This window comes from Coturnix japonica, chromosome 2, assembly GCF_001577835.2.
Source record: "Coturnix japonica isolate 7356 chromosome 2, Coturnix japonica 2.1, whole genome shotgun sequence".
NCBI classification, from domain to species: Eukaryota; Metazoa; Chordata; class Aves; order Galliformes; family Phasianidae; genus Coturnix; species Coturnix japonica.
The window spans coordinates 134,433,062-134,452,682 of NC_029517.1; the positions used below are offsets into that span (position 1 = coordinate 134,433,062).

At 43.9% G+C, this 19,621-nt stretch overlaps 1 protein-coding gene across 4 annotated transcripts; it reads left to right on the forward strand.

The window, feature by feature from the left end:
- Window positions 1-1,435: 1,435 nt before the first annotated feature.
- MAPK15 (mitogen-activated protein kinase 15) lies at window positions 1,436-17,472 on the forward strand. 4 transcript variants are annotated; one of them, XR_004306315.1, is made up of 14 exons: window positions 1,436-1,615; window positions 2,417-2,515; window positions 3,189-3,218; window positions 3,755-3,845; window positions 5,039-5,169; window positions 5,328-5,491; window positions 7,211-7,350; window positions 8,716-8,773; window positions 9,937-10,074; window positions 10,226-10,331; window positions 13,693-13,993; window positions 14,602-14,756; window positions 15,273-15,490; window positions 16,204-16,312. XR_004306315.1 is itself a non-coding variant. In XM_015856485.2 (13 exons), the coding sequence occupies exons 1-13, from the start codon at window positions 1,463-1,465 to the stop codon at window positions 16,429-16,431; spliced, it is 1,794 nt and encodes a 597-aa protein (XP_015711971.1). In that variant the 5' UTR covers window positions 1,436-1,462; the 3' UTR covers window positions 16,432-17,472. The 4 variants fall into 4 exon arrangements, 3 of the variants coding, with proteins under 3 accessions (XP_015711971.1, XP_015711972.1, XP_015711973.1); XM_015856485.2 differs by lacking the exon at window positions 15,273-15,490 and having other exon boundaries at window positions 16,204-17,472; XM_015856486.2 differs by lacking the exon at window positions 15,273-15,490 and having other exon boundaries at window positions 14,605-14,756; window positions 16,204-17,472.
- The last annotated feature ends 2,149 nt before the right edge of the window (window positions 17,473-19,621 follow it).

The following is a 19,621-nucleotide window of genomic DNA, read 5'->3' on the forward strand; positions in this document are numbered from 1 at the left end:
ACTGATGACATCTGTTTGTTTTCAGCATCTGAGTTACCAGTCTGTGTAACCATCTTATTAATAGCAGAAATACAAGTTAATTGGGATTGAGGCTAATGAATCAGATAAATGAGCGAGTTTCTGAAAATTGAGGTTCTTACTCTGATCTCAGGGAGCAAAGGGAGTCCCGTAACTCCCAGTCAGTTTTATCTTTCCTACCAACTGGAAATAGAAACAGAACAGCAGGCCAAAAGGGCTTCTAACAAACATATTATTATGTGTTCTTAAAGTTGATACCGACTGTGTGGAAGAATACAGATCACAGCCTGAAGAGGTGAGCAGCTCCTGAGAAAGTGTTTCTATTAGCCTGGGAACACAAGTAAACTGCCTCAAGCTTTTGCATGCAGCAAGAAGAAACCTCCTTGTCACAAACTGCCCTGCAGCTGAAAATAAGGACCCCTGCTTTCTGCAGAGGACCTTGCCTATCTTGATGAATGATGCCTCATTGTCCCCCACTGTTACATATATCTACATGGCCATGTTACTAAGGGGTGTGTGGAGGTCTCGCTGGCTGGCATCTGCTGGAGGAAACCCCAATGCAGACACTACCAGGCAGCTGCCACCAGTAACCAGGACCTGACAGAGACTGTCCTGCCTGGTCAACCCTATTAAACTAATGAACGTTCACTTGTCACCCAATACCTTATTTAAGAACCCTAAAAAAACAACCAATGCAGCAGGTTCAGGTGATATCACAAAGCTTCAAAAAGCACCAACATGGAACTGTTCATCCTGTCATTGTGTTCTGCATTGTTTTAGAAGGATGGACTCGATGAGTTCCCTTCCAACCCCTACAATTCTGTGATTCTGTCTTCAGACAAATGATCTTCTGTTAATTCTTAACCAAATACACGCACTGCATTAAAAGGCCGCTAGAGGGTGACTTGGGAACGACATACACAGAAAGGTAAAGCCAAATATTACAAGCAGATGTTTAGTGATGATCTGGTCTACACTTCTATGAGCTTATCAGCATGGATGTTATGGGATCAATGGCTGCCAGAGCAGGGAGTAGGAAGGACAGAGGTGCATTACAGGCATCTATATTAACAGCTGCTAAAGGAGGGAAGGAAGCAGGGTGGGAACAAGGGGGAGGGGAACGGGGAAGGGAAAGGCAGGAGGGTCGAAAAGAAGAGGGAAAAGAAAGAAGAAAAGCACGAAGCCCCCACTGCAGCCGCCCCTCAGCCCCACAGCCCGGACCCGGACCCCAACCCACCGCTGGGCGGAAGAGCGAAGCACCAACAGCCACCCCGAGCCGCAAACCGCACCGAATATGGCCACTACTGACCGCTTTACGACAGTTTTACGGTCTCTGCCGACCGCTTTACGATCGCTACCGACCGCTTTACGGCTTCTGCCGAGCAATTTACGATCTTTTTACGGCCACTGCCGACCGCTTTACGGCCGCTGCCGCCCAGTACTTATGCGCGGCTTCCAGCTGCTCGCGCACGCGCAGTGCGTCGCGTCCGTTTCCATAGCGACGGAGATGAGCGCGGAGCCGCCAGCGATGGACGAACCGGAGGTGGACGCGGCCGTGGCGGAGAAGTACGAGATGAAGAGACGGCTGGGAAAGGGGGTGAGCGGCGGGGAGAGGACGGGGGGGTCCCTGCTATGGGTCCCTATGGTGCTGCTATGGGTCCCTGTGGCGCTGCTATGGGTCCCTGTGGCGCTGCTATGCGTCCTTATGGATCAGCTATGGGTCCTTATGGATCAGCTATGGGTCCCTGTGGAGCAGCTATGGGTCCCTGTGGAGCAGCTATGGGTCCCTATGGAGCAGCTATGGGTCCCTGTGGAGCAGCTATGGTCCCTGTGGATGACTATGTGTCCCTGTGGAAGCAGGCTCAGCTGGGTTCCCTATGCGCTTGCTATGGGTCCCTGTGGCGCTGCTTATGGGTCCCTGTGGCGCTGCTATGGGTCCCTGTGGCGCTGCTATGGGTCCCTGTGGCGCTGCTATGGGTCCCTGTGGCGCTGCTATGGGTCCCTATGGAGCAGCTATGGATCCCTGTGGTGCCCTGTGGATCCCTGTGGCGCTGCTGTGGGTCCTTATGGCACCCTATGTGTTCTCTGGTCTGGCTGGTGGCACACATCCAACTTAATTACTTTTGGTGATAGATTTGAATCTTTCCGCATTCCAAGGAGCACTTTATGGCTGCACAGTGGTGTCGTTGCTTTCGTGTTAATGTTTAAATGTCTGCACGAAGTAAAAAATGGTTCCTGTATTTGCTGAGTGGTTTTCATACTTATCTAAGAGATAACAGCATTCAAGGGGACCTCCCAAGAGTGTTTATGAATGTGGAACATAGAATTACAGAATGGCCTAATCTGCATTCACATGAGATGCTGTATTGTACCACTCACTGTCCTTTCCCCCCTCCAGGCTTACGGCATCGTATGGAAAGCAATTAATCGCAGGACGGGAGAAATAGTTGCAGTTAAAAAGATTTTTGATGCTTTCAGGAACAGAACAGATGCTCAGGTGAGAGACCATTAATAACATTTATGTCCTGAGGGGGGTGGTGGGAATCACAGATATTTTTCTTACTTGTGTCTGCAGGAGTTGCTTGTCACCTGGCAGTTTGTATGTAATAGCACAGTCTGCAGCTACGTTAGGATAATAAGGAGCAATAAATGATAGGCTTTGTGTCTTGTAACACCTACAGATGATTATTGAAAGTCACTGAGAGTAAAATGTATTCATAGAGGTGTAGAATTGTAGAATTACTCAGATTGGAAAAGACCTTAACGATCATCGAGTCCAGCCACAACCCAACCATCCTCCCCCAACTCTAGCAGCCCTCTGCTCAATCATGAGCCCCACATTTAGATAGTTGTTAAACACTCTTGGGGATGGTGACTCAGCCACCTCCCTGGGCAGCCCATCCCGGTGCTTCACAACCCATTCTGTAAAGTGTTTCCTTATATCCAACCTAAACCTACCTGGATGGACAATATGATGCCCTATAGTATCTAAAGCTGGAGAGCATTTGTATGCTCATCTAAGGGAACAACTGTTCTTTTTCCCAAGCCTGTCTGCTAGATGAAGTTTTCCTCTACCTTTTAGATGCGGACGGGTGTGGGTTTCCCATGGGAAGTCCATGCTCTCTTCTATCGTTCTGTTAATGTGATACCAGTTTTTTGTTCCTTTCCAGAGAACATTTCGTGAGGTTATGTTCCTGCGGGTAAGGTCCATTTTCCCACTGCTCTTTGATTTTCAGTTCTCACATATTTTCTTCTCGTTCTTTCTCAAAATGCAGTGTTCAGTATTGACATCACCTTTCACTTTTCTTTTTTTCTTTCACTGCCTTTTAAAGCAGTCATTATAAAACCACAGTGACCCAAATGCAATGAAGAGATGGTCTGATTCACCTGCCCAGAGCCATATCCAGCCTGGCCTTGAGTGCCTCTAAATGGGATGAGGCATCCACAGCCTGCTTGGGCAACCTGTTCCAGTGTTGCTGACTGGATTTTACTCATACATAACACGGCAGCATTTGCAGTACCAATATCTTATACGGAGTTTTAGAATAATTAGCTGGTTCCATACTGTGGGAAAGGATTAAATACATTTTACATTTCAGTAGAAGCATAATGAAGGAAACAGCACATTATTGTCTGCTCTAGAGAGTAATATGAAAGGAAATAAGTTACCATAATCTTGTATGATTCACAAGAAAGGCACTCAGCTTTGACTGTTGGGTCTCTCTTCCCTCTGCAGGAATTCGGAGAGCATCCAAATATCATCAAGTTGCTTGATGTTATCCGAGCTCAGAACAACAAGGACATCTATCTCATTTTTGAGTCTATGGGTGAGACTGTGTTGTGTCTCTATTTAAACCTACCCTGTCTTGCAGGTTTTCTTTCTCCATTCCCTGTTGTGATTAGATGGGAACAGCAGTGAAAATTTGGAGGCAGTAATAATGATGAGAGAACTGTTGGGTTGGAATGGAAGAGGGAAGACAGTGAGTGTCCAATTAGAAGACTTACAGAGATAGAAGAGACGGCAGAGTTGTATATAGAAGAGACTACAGATAATTCTATTGTAAGAAAGTTGTGTAATAATGGAACAATTACTGTAGCATAATCTGCAAGTAATAGATAATAGAATGATAATAGAGACTGCAGGCTTGGACTCTGACTCCAGTCACTGATGGGTGGAGAGGCTCCATTTTAGTGACTGTTATCTCTAATATTTTTGTAAATGACTTGGATTTGGGGCTTGAAGGTATAGAATCATAGGATCCTAGAATGGCCTGAGTTGAAAAGGATCCCAATGCTCATCCACCATACCAGGCTGCCCAGAGCCACATCCAGCCTGGCCTTGAATGTCTCCAATGGGATGGGGCATCTACAGCCTCCTTTGGCAACCTATTCCAGTGCGTCATCGCCCTCTGGGTGAAAATCTTCCTTCTAATATTCAACCTAAACCTCCCCTGTCTCAGTTTAAATCCATTACCCCTTGTCCTATCACTGCCCACCCTCACAAACAGCCATTCCCCCTCCTGTTTATATGCTTCCTTCAAGTATTGGATGGCCGCAGTGAGGTCTCCCTCATGGTGACCCACAGCTTTTTTAGGAGGGGCAAGCACTGATCTGTCTGCATTAGGACCCAAAGGAGCAGCATGCAGCTATGTCAGAGGAGGGTCAAGTGGGTAAAGGTTCTGCAGGGAGAGTATATCTGGGCACTGAAACAGCTCCCCAAGGGCAGGTTTCATGGCACCAGGCCTGTCTGTGCTAAAGAAGAGTTTGAGCAGTGCTCTCAGACATACTGTGATTTTTGGGTGGTCCTCTGTGGAACCTGGAGTTGCACTCAGTGATCCTTATGGGACCCTTCCATAGTCTGTGGTTCTATTGTTCTATTGCAATGCTATAAGTGATTAAAGTATTAACCTCTATTGAGAGTTCACTTGAAAGGTTGCAGCCTGTAAAATGGTCCATCTTGGCCTGGTTTGGAGCAGCTTGTATTTGCAACTCGGTAATCTTGTACTGTTGTGTATCACAGAGACAGATTTACATGCTGTGATTAAGAGGGGGAATTTGCTGAAAGACATCCACAAATGTTACATTCTCTATCAACTCCTGAAAGCCACTAAATTCATCCATTCAGGAAACGTTATTCACAGGGATCAGAAGGTATGTTCCAGTTCCTAGTCCTTATCTTTCACTCGGATTTTCTGTTAAACACTAACTAGAAATGTATGAAAAGAATGAGACTGGCAGAGGAATGTCGATAATGACCTTCTGCCATTCAGAGTGTAAAGAGCTTATTAATTTTCCTTTCTTCAATTCAGCCCTCAAATGTCTTGCTGGATGCAGACTGCTTTGTGAAGCTTTGTGATTTTGGGCTGGCCCGTTCTTTATGTCAGATGGATGAAGAGCAAAGCAGCCCTGCCTTAACAGAGTATGTGGCCACGCGCTGGTACCGAGCCCCTGAGATCTTACTTTCCTCCCGCAGGTAACTGCTTGCTATGAGCGAAGGGATGGCGTTGTATAATTCCTTCACTGCTGGGGAAAAAAAAAACAACAACTGATTGAGAAGTCTTAAATCTTTTCATTTTCAATGTTGCCAGGTGCAATGTGAGGTCAGCGGTCCATTTTCTCAGCATGCATTTAAACTTCTTTTACAGCAGAGAATTCTCTCACTACACATACATTTCCTTCCTGGCTTCTTAGATTGACCACTTTACCTACAATATCAGCTCACCTGTTTTTCATCTTTCCTCCCATCAGACCTGTTTTTTCTCTCCTTAAATCTTTACAATTTTTTTCTGAGCACCTCTGACCTCTTATTCAGAATTTGGCTTTAAGGCCCAAGGAGGCTTTTTTTTTTTTTTTTTTTTTTTGCCTCTATTTACTACTACTTTTCACAGAATCACAGAATGGCCCTGGTTGGAAGGGACCCCAAGGATTACAAAGCTGCAACCCCGCCACCACAGGCAGGTGGTGGATCCACAACCTCCATATTGAATACCAGCCCAGGCTGCCCAGGGCCCTCCCATCCAACCTGGCCTGTTGGATGGGAGGGCCCTGGGCAGCCCCTGTTCCAGCACCTCACCATTCTCAGAGCAAAGAACTTCCCGCTGACATCCAACCTCAGTCCCCCCTCCTTCAAGTTCAAGCCATTTTTCCTTTAGGTCCTGCTGTTATTTACCCTTTCAAAGAGTTGACTCCCCTCCTGTTTGAAGGCTCCCTTCAGGTCCTGGAAGGATGCAATGAGGTCACCCCGAAGCCTTCTCTTCTCCAGGCTGAACAAGCCCAGCTCCCTTAGCCTGTCTTTGTAGGGGAGGTGCTGCAGCCCTCTGATCATCTTTTCAAGCATTGCTTTTCTTTGCCGATGGAGCTGAAAGGTTTTGTTTCTTGTACTTTGCCTAAGGAAGATCTTCAGTACAAGCTGATGCTTCCCAATAGAAAATACATGTAGGGTTAATAGCCCAAATTTGAAATCTGGATGTTTTTTAATCTGTTGGAGTGAGTCCAGAGGAGGCCATAAGGATACTTAGAGGCTGCAGCACCTCTCCTATGAAGATGGGCCGAGAGCTGGGGGTGTTCAGTCTGGAAAAGACTCCAGGGTGACTTCATACCTTCTTCATATTTACAGGGGGGCTATGAAAAAGCTGGGAAGGGACTTTTTACAAGAACATGTAGTGATAGGAGAAGGGGTAATAAAAGAAGGTAGATTTAGATGGGATATAAGTGGGTAGGCACTGGATCAGGTTTCCCAGAGAAGGTGAGGAAGTCCTATCCCTGGAGGTGCTCAAGGCCCACACTGGATGAGGCTCTGAGCAACCTGATCCAATGGGAAGTCCCTGCACACTGCAGTGAGGTTGGAAATAGTTCATCGTTAAGGTCTGTTCCAATGCAAACCTTTTTATGATTTATCCACTGTTTGACATTTATTGCGCTTAATTAATGGTAACTATGTTCTAACTGCATTATGCCCTGAAAAATCATATTACACCTATCAGTTGCTTCTGAGCAGCAGCTTATATCTTCACTATTGGTACTGTGAGAAGTAGATATTGCCTTGTTCTGAAACCCGCCTTTAATATGTTTCCTTCTCTGGTTTTGTGTGGAGTAATCGAGCTTATTCTTCTTGCAAAATAAGGTATAATAGATTATATGAGTGCCAGGTACTAAAAAGATAGTCCTAACTCTTTTCTGTTCTTATTTGTAGCTACACTAAGGGGGTAGACATGTGGAGCATTGGCTGTATCCTGGGTGAGCTGCTACTTGGAAAACCTCTTTTTCCTGGAACATCAACCATCAATCAAATAGAACAGATCTTGAGGGTCATTCCTGCCCCATCCTCAGACGGTAAGACTTTTCTCAATGGGGGAAGTTAGTTGAAGAAGAGATAAAAAGAATGAAAGAAAACAGCCCACCAGGATCAGGAAGAAGATATCCACTATGACTTCTTCTAACATCTTCCCAAGGAAATAAAACTTAATTGAGAAAGGCTAATTTTATAGTAAAACAGACCTGTACTTGATTAGATGAGAAAGAAGAACAAGGCCTTCAAAGCATTTTTGAGTTTTGTATGATGGTAAAGGTTTAAAACAGATTATCATACTTCAGCCGAACTTGCTTAGTCATAGTAAATTGCAGTTTTGGTCTGAAAATCTAAATAATAGAAAGAATCATAGAATGGCCTGAGTTGAAAAGAACCTTAAAGTTCATCTAGTTTCAAACTCACTGCTCTGTGCAGAGTCATCAGCCACCAGTCCACGCTGCCCAGAGCCACATCCAGCCTGGCCTTGAATGTCTCCAAATGGGATGGGGCATCCGCAGCCTCCTTGGGCAACCTGTTCAGTGCATCACCACCCTCTGCATGAAAACCTTCCACCTAATATCCAATGTAAACCTCCTCTGTCTCAGTTTAAAACCATTCCCCCTTGTCCTATCAGTCCATCTTCATAAACAGCTGTTCCCTTCCTTTTTATAAGCTCCCTTCGAGTACTGGAAAGCCAGAGTGAGGTCTCTCCGCAGCCTTCTATTCTTCAAGTTAAAGAAGCCCAGTTCCTTCAGTCTTTCTTTATAGGAGAGGTGTTCCAGCCCTCTGGCTCATAGAATCATAGAATTACCCAGGTTGGAAAAGACCTTGAAGATCATCAAGTCCAACCGCAGCCTAACCAGTACCCTAACTCTAAAAACCCTACACTAAGTAATATCCCTAAGTACCACATCCAAACGGCTCTTAAACTTTTTCATGAGATTTCTGGGGAACTGAGAAGCAAGAGTCTGAAAGAAAAGACCATTCCAGTGTAACTGCTGACTTTAAGGGTCTGCAGATATATCCAGAAAACGGTTCATGGTCAGCAGTTGAAAAGAACACAGAAGTGCAGTAGGAAACAGCTTCCATCTCTTGTTCTTGGTGTAAAACAGCGATTTGGACAAGGCCATTTTGCCTTGTGTATCTTGGTGTTTCTAACAATGGAGGTATAAGAGAGCATGTCTATGAAACCCTTGAGAATGTAAATAGAAACTGTGAACATTATGAGAAAATGTGTAAATAGATATTCTGTCTCCACTCCATAAGATTTCCTTCTGATCTTTATTAGAATAATTTTCTATGACATTTATTAGGATAGTTTCCTGTATGACAATTTAATGCCATGTATCTTCTTTCCTTCACAAACTGTAAAGCTCTGCTAATTGTTGACTGTATTTTTGTTATTGCAGATATTATGGCTATGCAATCAGACTACAGGGCCTCAATTATTGACCGCATGGCTTCCAGGTAAGCTCTGTATGTTAAACGTGTCTCAGAAGTCAACGACTCTGTTTAGCGTATACAGAAAATTCTCCCAATGCTCACCAGAATACATGACGTGAAGACTGATGACATTGTAATCTGGGAATAACAAACCTTGGGCCCACATTGCCAAGGTTGCCCAAGGAGGCTGTGGATGCCCCATCCCTGCAGGCATTCAAGGCCAGGCTGGATGTGGCTCTGCTGTAGTTCCCGTGGAAGTAAATAGGAGGTATTATTACTTATTACTTACTTGATATTACTCACATAATATTACTTATTACATTACCTATGTAATATCATTGGTTCACATGTGGAGAACCTGAATCTATTTAGGCTGACAGCTTCATTGCAGCTACTTAATGACTGTGTGATTTTTTGTTTTTTTCACTGTACCTCTCATGGTTCTTTTGAATTCTCCTGTTATTCACACAGACCACGACATTATTATGTCAATTATTACATACTTAACTAGTAAATAAAAGGAAATGCAACACTTCTGCACAAGCCTAAGGCCATAGCAAGTTTCTAAATACCCTGTACTCTTGTCTGTCATGACCTGGGCATTCTTCTTCATGAGGGAATTGGCAGTCCTATCCTCCTAGCTATGAACTGTATGGATTCTCTGGATGCTTGCTGATATACCTGACATTTAGAGGGTTAGGTGAGGGCTCAGGCCGTGATCTCCATCAGGTCTCTTGCTGCTCATGTGAACACTTCATGCCTTTTTATGGTAACTTCTCCAGCTGGCTTCCCAGAGTATCCTTCTGGCTTTTCCGAAGGATAAGTATCCATTTATGAATGCCAAGGAGGGAAGTGCCCAGAATCATCAGGCATAAGGCGTGTGAGGGAATTTGGGCAAATACCTGGAGTGAATTTCACCTCCAGTAGTGTGGGACTTCCTGCCTTGTCTGTACCACAGACAGAGAACTTCTTGTACTCCCTCAGGGGAGCGAGAGGGTCTTTGGATCTGAGGGCATGCAAATGGATGCTGTGGCTAAACCAGAGTCCTCACCTTCAGCTGTAACAGCAATATAATAAAGAAGGAACAACAAACGAACAGGGCCCTCAGAGATCCCTTCCAACTCTTAAGACTCTAAGGACTGTGAAGTAGATGATATGAGCTTATCTAATTGCTTCCTAACTTGCAGGCAACGGGTAACATTTGAGGAGATTTTACCATCCTCTACTCCTTTGCCTGCCTTAGATCTTCTGAAGAAGCTTTTAGTGTTTAACCCTGATAAACGGCTGACAGCAGAGGAGGCCCTTCAGCATCCGTATGTGAAAAGGTGAGTAATGCCAATGTGCCGATCCCCATATTCTGCTGAGATGTTATAAAGCTGTTTTTAGCACAAATATTTCCTTTATGCTTACTGTAGGGAAAAAAAAAAAAGAAGCTGGTTTGAGTCGTAGTGGCTGACCATGTTGTCATCTTCCTAGGTTTCATTGCCCTGCCAGGGAGCCCTCTCTGGGTTATGATGTGATTCTTCCTTTAGGTGATGATACTCAGCTGTCTGTGGCAGAATATCGAAACAAATTATATGAGGTATATTCTTTTGCCCTATTTTCTGAAGTCTTAATCCCCCAAGCAACTGTCATTCTTAGACTGACTGAATTCTGCCATTTTCTTTTATTTGCCTCCCCTTGGGCTTTCCTTACATTCTGTGATTCTATGATTCCCCCCAGTTACTGCACTATGACACGAGTCCCTGAAAATGCTGCCTAACTCCAGTTGCAGGTACACATTACACACACATAGACGGCCTGGATTTCCCACATCCTTTAGCCAGTGCCACTTGTTCTCCTAAATCTTGTGCTTTCAAACCTAGAGAAACAGGGGTGCTCTCATCACCAAAGCTGGCCTGTAGAGACTCACACACTTACACATAGTTGCTGGCATAATGGACGTGTGGGCCCTCTGACCTGTGGTCATACATACAGACAAAATAAAGACCCCCCTCACACAGGAAAGAGTTAAAAAATAATAAGATAGAACAGATTGCATTGATCTGGTGCAAATAAGCATATAGACCAGCTTTTTACATGAGACTGGCTGTTTGAACACCTTTAGCCACTTATTTTCCACACTTGTTTCTATGCAAATTGCCTAAACTTCTCTCTTTTCCTGCCTTTGGTTCCTTCCTTAAGCATCCCATAATAAGTCCTGTGTGATACCAAACTGCTTTTCCCCTACATCCCATAATGTGTCCAACTCTTAGGCAGCAACTGCCTTTAATGTGATCTGGAGATCTGCTGTTTACTGATCAGAGTGGGGCTGATGGTGGGTCGTCTCTGGGAGGGACCCATTTGAATCGATTCCTTCTCCTTCTCCAGGAGTCCTTAACCTGGTTTCCCGTTGTGCAGTCCTGTGCTCCTCTGTGCAGATGGACCTTTAATGGGCTGATGGCCTGGGAGAAGCTTGGCAGAGTATTATTTGGGGTCCCCATTCTTCCATTCTCTCTCTGAGCTCCCTTGTGGATGTGCATGTGAGCTTTTTTCACGTACAGAATACAGTTAATTGCTCAGTGGTAGTCAAGGGCCATTGCACGATGCATCACGTACACAAAACTGACAGACTTGAGAATTACAGCATCACAGAATACCCTAAAAGTTGGAATGTGCCCACAAGGATCAATTGCTGAGTCCATCTCCTGGCTCCACACAGCACCACCCAAACCCTATGTCTGAGAGCAGTGTCCAAACACTCCTTGAGCTCCAGCATCTCAGGGCTATGCCCACTGTCCTGGGCAGCCTGTTCCATGTCTACCACCCTTTTCCTGGCCCCTAGCATGACCTCCTGTCCATCCAAGCTCCACGCCATTCCCTTGGGTCCTGTCACCATCACAAGGGAGCAGAAATCAGCACTTCTGTTCCCCATTGTAGGGAAGATGTCAACCAGAACCCCCACATCCCTTTCTGTGGGGCTCCTCTCCAGCCTCTTGTCTCCTAGGCTGGACATGGCAGAACTATTAACAGAGAAGGAAGAACAAGTGAAGGATAAATGAAGCTGATGTTGACACGAGTTGCAGCTCGATAAGTCCCTTAATAGATAACCTTGTCCTTTGTTTAGGTAACGGGACAAGTCTGTCTCCTTGTTTTGCAGAGATAAGGGAGATTCCGCAAGTCTTAAGAGCTGTATTTGGACGCACTAATGTGGAGAAGTAATAGAACTTGAATGATCATAAAATGATGTAATAATGAAGGGGGAAAAAAAAAATAAGGTGATGCTGGATCTTGGAGTGTGCAGGGGAAAAGGGAAAAGCAGTGCTTGATACCGTTTGGAATACATGCTAAAATCACAAGGAAAATGAGAGGCTGAACTTTCCCTGCAGGTTTAAATAAGAGGGAAAAGAGTAGATTAGAAGAAAAATGAGAGGTTCAGCTGGAAAGGGGGAAGAGGACATGGAATGAGGATTATACATTGATGCCGGCTCTAAACTGGTGCAGTAATTTGGATGTAGATGGGTACAGAATTAGTGAAATAATGTGAGTGGGTGAGATCTGCTGTAAAAGAACAGAGGAAGAGAGAGAACATAGGAAGGGCTGCAGACAGTGTTTGAGTAACGCTTAAAGGAGAGAAAGGGCAAAGATACAGATCAGATCTAATCGTAGGTGGGATAGGATGGACTGTTTTGGACAGTGGTGTGAGGCTGTGGGAGGAAAACCACTGTGAATAAACAACAAAGAAATAAAAGGAGCAGCAAAAGTGGATGTAATTTGAGCCTTCAGGGTGAGCAGTTTATCATTATGAGGCAGGGTGGGAAGATGGTGAGAAGAACAGAAGCTGGAAATGAATGCAGAGGTTTGACTGTCATGAAACAGGCAGTGGAAAGGATGGCAGCTGGGAAGAGAAGAACGAGGAGGGAGCTTATAGGTGGAAAAGTGTAATGAGAATGGCTGTGAAAGGTGTCTTCCTTCCCAGGGTGAGGAAAAATAAAGCTGGTTTAAAGAAAAAAAGAATTGAACCTACTTAAAATTTATTTGAGGTCTTTAACAGAGAAATAAACTAATAAATTTTGCTGTGATAAAGTGTTAGGAGTCATGAGGAAATGACTAAATGAATACTGAATGTAGGCAGAAAAGTTGTTATGAATATTAGCAGATTGTTGATAATCCCAGTTAAAGGGTAAGAAACAAGTTCTAATTAATTCTTATCATGTGTCAAATTGGGCATGGCTGTGTTCAGAGGAGAGTGGGAGCAGATTGCACCAAAAACCAAAATCTGATGCTGGGCAAATAGGTTAAACTGGAAGAGGGGACACTGAGACAAGATATTAGATAGAAAGTCTTTACTGTGAAGACCCTTGTGGTCTTGAACATGGAACAGGTTGCACAGTGAGGCTGTGGATGTCCCTCCCTGGAAACACTCCAGGCCAGGCTGGATGGGGCTGTGAGCAGCCTGGGCTCTGGGGGCTGTCCCTGCCTACAGCAGGGGTTGGAACTACAAGGTCTTACAGGTCCCTTCCAACCCAAACCATCCTATGGTAACAGCGATGAAGAGGTAGGTGAGAAAAGGCTGTGAATGAACTGGAGTGAATGTCTGACCATTTATAAATCAGCTTAACACAGTTCTAGACGGAGATGGGAGAAAACAGCATAGAGATAAACTTTTCTTGGCGTATAGATTCTGCCTTTACTGTGGTTAATATGTATTGGTATTCTCCCCCAAGATGTGCTAAAATCATCCACTGAGTCAATCCTTTTTCTTAATTCTTCAGCCCATTCTTTCTTTCTGCTAAGAATATTATTTTATCTTCTTTCCAATGCCAAATTAATTTTCAAAATATAATTATTTCACATCCTGTGAAATGATTTATTTGCACGTTTGTCTCTTACGTTTTGTATTTTATTCCTCTGCTTTGCTTTGTGGCTGTGTTAACTCTAAGCAGCTTTTCTTCTTTTTGTAGATGGTCCTTGAAAAGAAAGTAAATAGCCATCCAAAGGAGCAAATGCAGAGAGGAGACACTGAATTAAGTCAGTCTCAACCCAGACCATTCTTTCCAAATTCCAATCCTGCAACTTTAACCACCAGGAAAAGCCACAGAGTGGCAACGCCGCCTCTGCCAAAACATCCACACACGGATGCTGCAAGTACAGCCAATGTCCAGGTAGAGGTATCCAACCTGAACGAAGACTTCTCAACATCTTTATGTCAGAGATCAAAGATCAACGTGATATACAACCCCATAACGCACTCTGCTGCTCAAAGTAGGTACTGCCATTGTACAGTTGAATGTTCTTGAATTATACAGTTGAATGCTCTACAATGAGGAAAGGTTAAGGGATCTGGGCTTGTTTAGCTTGGAGAAGAGAAGGCTGCGGGGAGACCTTGTTGTGGCCTTTCAGTACATGAAGAGAGCAAATAAACAGGAGGGGGAACGGCTGTTTGTGAGGGTGGATAGTGATAGGACAAGGGGGAATGGTTTTAAACTGAGACAGGGGAGGTTTAGGCTGGATATTAGGGGGAAGTCTTTCACACAGAGGGTGGTGACGCACTGTTCACAGGTTGCCCAAGGAGGCTGTGGATGCCCCATCCCTGCAGGCATTCAAGGCCAGGCTGGATGTGGCTCTGGGCAGCCTGGGCTGCTGGTTGGTGACCCTGCACACAGCAGGGGGTTGGGACTGGATGAGCACTGTGGGCCTTTGCAGCCCAGGCCATTCTGGGATTCTGGGATTCTGAGATTCATTCAGAATATTTTTGTCCTGTAAGAGGAAGAGAAGTGGCCAAGGCTGACTCGGTCTTTATGTTCTGTCCTTTCCACAGCACATTCTTTGTCCTCATGATTTTCCTACTTTTTCTTGTATTTTTCCTCCAGCAGGTAATGCAAATTCTGGTGCTGTGATCAGGACCTGTTCTGCACCAGCTCCTCAGCAAGGAAGAACCACCAGCAATGGGAAGCAGAGGAGACAAATTACGTGGGCAAATGCAAATACTCAGCTGCTTCCTACAAGCGTGCACAAGCTTTGCAGTGTAAGTAGCAGTCCTGTGCAGAAAAATGATAACTTTCCAGGGACCAGATATCATGATTTGTAACTTGGTAAAGAAACGTACATGAGAGGCAAGTGATATTGCTGAGAGTTATTAAATTAATAAATACCCACCAGGTAGAATTCAATTTCACTGCCTGTATGTATTGTCAGTCAATTTCTACCAGTAGCTGAGTTTAATAAGGCAGTTGGGCTTGCAGAGCATATGTGAATATGTCTCCTTTACTGCAGTGCTGCAGAGTGTGCTAACTGAAATGTGTCTGGAAGTTACTTGTCGTAACTTACCTCTAATATGCAGTAGATTCAGATAGGAGCTTTCATGTTCTAGTCCTCAGTGTTGCAATACCTGCATCCCCAGTGTTTTGTCTGGTAATGTTTAAAGCCCCGTGTGAAGTAATCACTGAGGACAGGTATGGTTTTAACCTTACAAATCTGACATACCTAATGCTGATTTATGGGTTTATAAACACAAACTTTTCCCCGGAATATTTAATTCTAGGCATTCAAAAGAACTGTGGAGTCATAGAATAGGTTGAGTTGGAAGGACCATTAAGATCATCAGTTCCAACCTCTGTGACACAGTAATCAGGCAGTAGATCAGGCTGCCCATGGCCCCATCCAGCCCAGCCTTGAGATCCTCCAGGGATGGAGCCTCCACAGCCTCTCTGGGCCTCACCACCTTCCCAGTGAAAGCTCTGAATTTTGAAGGATCTGTAGGTACTTGTGACTAACTCCTTGTTACTCTAAGTGCCTAATGGGGAGAAGATCATGCTGCACATACCTCATGCCTTGTATTTGTTCCCTAAATGGCTAACAATGACCACTGTCAGTGTCGATGGATGCTCATCAGCATTGTGACTAACTGTATTCGGTAAATGATGACTTTTCCATCTTTCTTGTTCAGCCTCAGCAGAAGCTGAAAAGTTCTGACATTCCAACATGCTCTGCATTCATTTTCAGCATCCCGTCAGGCTCATGCAACTCTTGCTCTCAGCCATTTGGCCAGCCTGACCATTTGCATTGATACATGATTAATTCCTTATCGCTGGGATTGGTATCCATCTGCAGCTTCCAACTCTGATTCTCACCAAGCCATTTGATTGGCAGAAACCAGGAGGATATTTTGGGGAACAATGGTCTGTTTTGTGCACTTATTTAAAGCATTCACTACCTTAGGAAATAGTTACTATCCAAACAGGCCTTTTTGCTCCAGTGCCGTTGGCTCATACCTGACATACCCCTTTTAAAGCCTTTCTCCCTCATGCCATTTCCACCACATTGTTCTTAATGTTTGTTAGTCAGTTCACATTCACAATGTCCTCTACTATTCAGATGATGCAAATTCTGTGTTCCTGATTTGTATTTCAGAAAATATTTCAGAAAATCTGTTTACAGATTCCTAACTGCTTTGGCTTTTATTTCTCACACAGAATCCACGAAATACTCAGTTGCACAGCAAAGATGTTCAGCCCCTTCTGAAATCCAGTAAAAAGATGTTCCATGTTACTGCCAATGTGGGAGCTGCTGGGGATCCGAAAGCATCGATGGGCAGTTACTCTCAGGCCTATGGAACCATATGCAAATCTGCACTGCAGAGCCTTCTGATATCCAATTCCTCCCAGCAACACAAGGAGCCAATATGGAAGAGTTCAAACTAGGTCTCGTCAGCCCCCTAATTATCCGGGAACAGCAAATGGGAGCTCAATATAAAAGGCATTTGAAGTTGCCCCAGCCAAACAGAAATTCATAGCTTTCCTTGGGACAAAACAACAAGGAAAAGAAATGAATCCTTTTGCCTTCCAGTCTGCCCAACTATTTGTTCCCACACCATGCGAGTTCTGTCCATATTCCTTAATTTCATTGCTGCAAAACATCACAGAAGGCCGCAATGTTCCATACAAAAATGGTTGGACTAAATGATCCTGTAGGTCTTTTCCAACCTTGATAATTCTGTAATTCTGTGATACTTGGCTGTCTTCAGACATACTCACATTTCCTCAGTGGGGTCAGAGGTACTGCCACAGTCCAGGCCTCTTTTGAGCAGAACAATTAACTGTCTGCTTCCTGAAGACCAAGGCTGAACTCTTCACAGATAATATTAAAAACCTTCATTTTATATCACACTAATTTATATATGACTCTTTCAGGGCAAGCGAATGAGCCTGAATAAACAAAATCAGTGATAATTACTTTCAACACAACAAAGTATAAAAGCATTTTAAGCATGGGTGGGCTCTGTTACGATACTCAATACTTTACCTGCCATGCATTAATAATGTCAGCACTGCAATCATAAATCTTCTGTGTTGTGCTACAGAAAAAGTGTATGGTTTGGTGGCCGTTTGAACTCTGTTGGAGGGAGAAATACACAAGGGATGTCCTGTTCAATATGTAAGATGATGGCAACTTCTTTTCTTTCAGAAAGCAAGATTTGCTATTGCTGCAGCACCATGAAGCTGCCACCAGGCAGCAGTGGGACTACAGCGTCACATCCCATAGCTTTCATTGGTCCTTTACATATAGTCCATTTTAAAACTCTTTTCCTGGTCAAATGCTGATTCTTTATACGTTCTTATTTAATGTCTATCGGTCTCTGTCCATGAAATTGTACTTCACTTGAGATGTTAGTGTTCTTAGCTTTGGAACTGTGGTTAAAGAGGGAATCCAGGCATTAAACTGCAAAATATGAGTTCTGCTGCCATTGTCAGCTTGTCCATTTTATTTTTCAGTACCTAAACACCAAAGTTTATGGCTAAACTAAAATGAAAATAGCACATTTACTTTTGGTATCCAGTCTGGTCACCTAAGGGGGTTGGAAATGCAGCTCACGGAGAAATCCTATTTTATCTTGGTTTATTCATAAAATAGGCAATTCCTATTGAGTGCTGCATCCTGGCCTCAGTCCCCCAGCACAGAGAAACGTGAGGCTCCAGTGCCTGAAGGGAGCTGATGAACAGGAGTAAGACTGATGTTCTACATGTCCTGCAGGACAAGGAGGAGATTTAGATTAGATAATAGGAGGAAAAATGTTACTCAGGAGGCACTGAAACCCTGGCACTGCTGTCCAGATAAGTGTGGGTATCCCATTCATCCCTGGAGGTGCCCGTGGGCGTGGATGAGGCCCTGGGCAGCCTGAGCAGGTGAGAGGCACCCAGGCCATGGCAGGGGGTTGGAACTGACCGATCTGTAAGGTTCCTTCCAACCTAAGCCATTCTGTGACTATGATTCATTCAGCAGTATTTGCATACAACCCACTACAGCTGGTTACCAGCTTAGCACCACACGAGATCAGCCATTCTAGTTCTGGCCAGGAACACATTTGTACACTGAACACACTGTGCTGAGCAGGATAAAATCCTGCCAATCCAAACAGCTACAGCAAAAATCCAAACTGTCTGTGTAATTTGCCCCTGCAGAAATAATCACATCCCCAGCATCTCATACAGAACGATATTAGTGCAGGTTTGTGAACAGCTGGGGAAGTAAGAAACTGAATTATACAAACAGGGCTGGTGTATACCACGTATAGTATATATGTATATATACATACACAATAGGATACAAAACTGTGTAGAGAACAGAGCGTGGCTAAGCTCTATCTGTGCCATCTGACAGGGAAGAGGTGTCTTTATCAGTTCATTTTGGAACTTCTCAGCCAGTGGATCCAATTCAGAACTAAAATGATGCATGTGTACAGCACTGATTTATAAATCTGTACCTACATAACTGATCAGTTTGTTTCTGAAATAGAATACAATCATATAATATAGAATATTAATAAGAAAGCCACTTCTGCCTGTTTGGGGTTTGTTATTGTTTTTTCCCTAGTTTTGACTGGTTCTACCCTATTTTCCTCTCAAATTTACTTCTAGGTAAAATTCCTTATACTAAAATGATAAGCTCCCGTGATTCTTACATTTGCTGTTTTTTTACCACCATCAGTAGTAAGATGGAAATCAGGTAATTTTCTTTCCTATCTTCATTTCCTCAGTTTTTAAATAAGCACTAAAATTGTTACAGATGCTCAAAGTACATAAAGCCTGCTGCCATGGGAGGTGGTATCCTAAAAAGAACACCTGAAGTCTCAAAGTTACCTTCAGGAACTGATGCGGCCTCCATCCATCAGCCATGTGCCTCAATAGGTTTGCTAACCTTGCAGCTCAGTAGTTCAACATGTAACTCCAGCCAATGGAAACAAGAAATTCAGAAGCCTATTTCCATGTGTGAACATTCTTCTCTCCCATCCCCTTAGCCAGGAAAAATAAAAAATAAAAACAAAAATAGATACTGTCCGAGCTAAGGGAAAAAGAAACTCAGACTGTGTGTCCAATTGCTTCTTTGCCTCTGCATCTTCTGTCCATCCAGACAGCGTAACGCAACAGCAGAAACCTGATTGGTTTTGTAATTGCAATTCCTGATTAGTCCGGGCTGTGTTCAATACTGCATGCTTAAGATTGATATCAAAGCCCTGTAAGGAAGCTGTGAGATAAAGCATTTCTGATCTTGAACCAAACTGGGAAGATTTGCTAGCAGCACCCCCCCACACACCCCTTCTTTTAACGAATTTCATAGAATTTCACATAAATTCTTCACTAATAGATCAAGATTACATAAATTACTACATAACTATAATGGCTTAAATTCTCAACTCAGCTGAAAAGCAGTTCTGAAATCATCTCAGTCTTCATTAATTAATTGTCACTTTCTTCTTGTATAGCCTTCCAGCTGCTGTTCTCAGCTCAGTCTCCAATGCAATGCTTCCATTATACAGAAGAAAACAAACCAATAATAATATTTAACCAATAGGCTCAGTAAACAGCAAATAGGAAAACTGGGCATTTTCTTCCA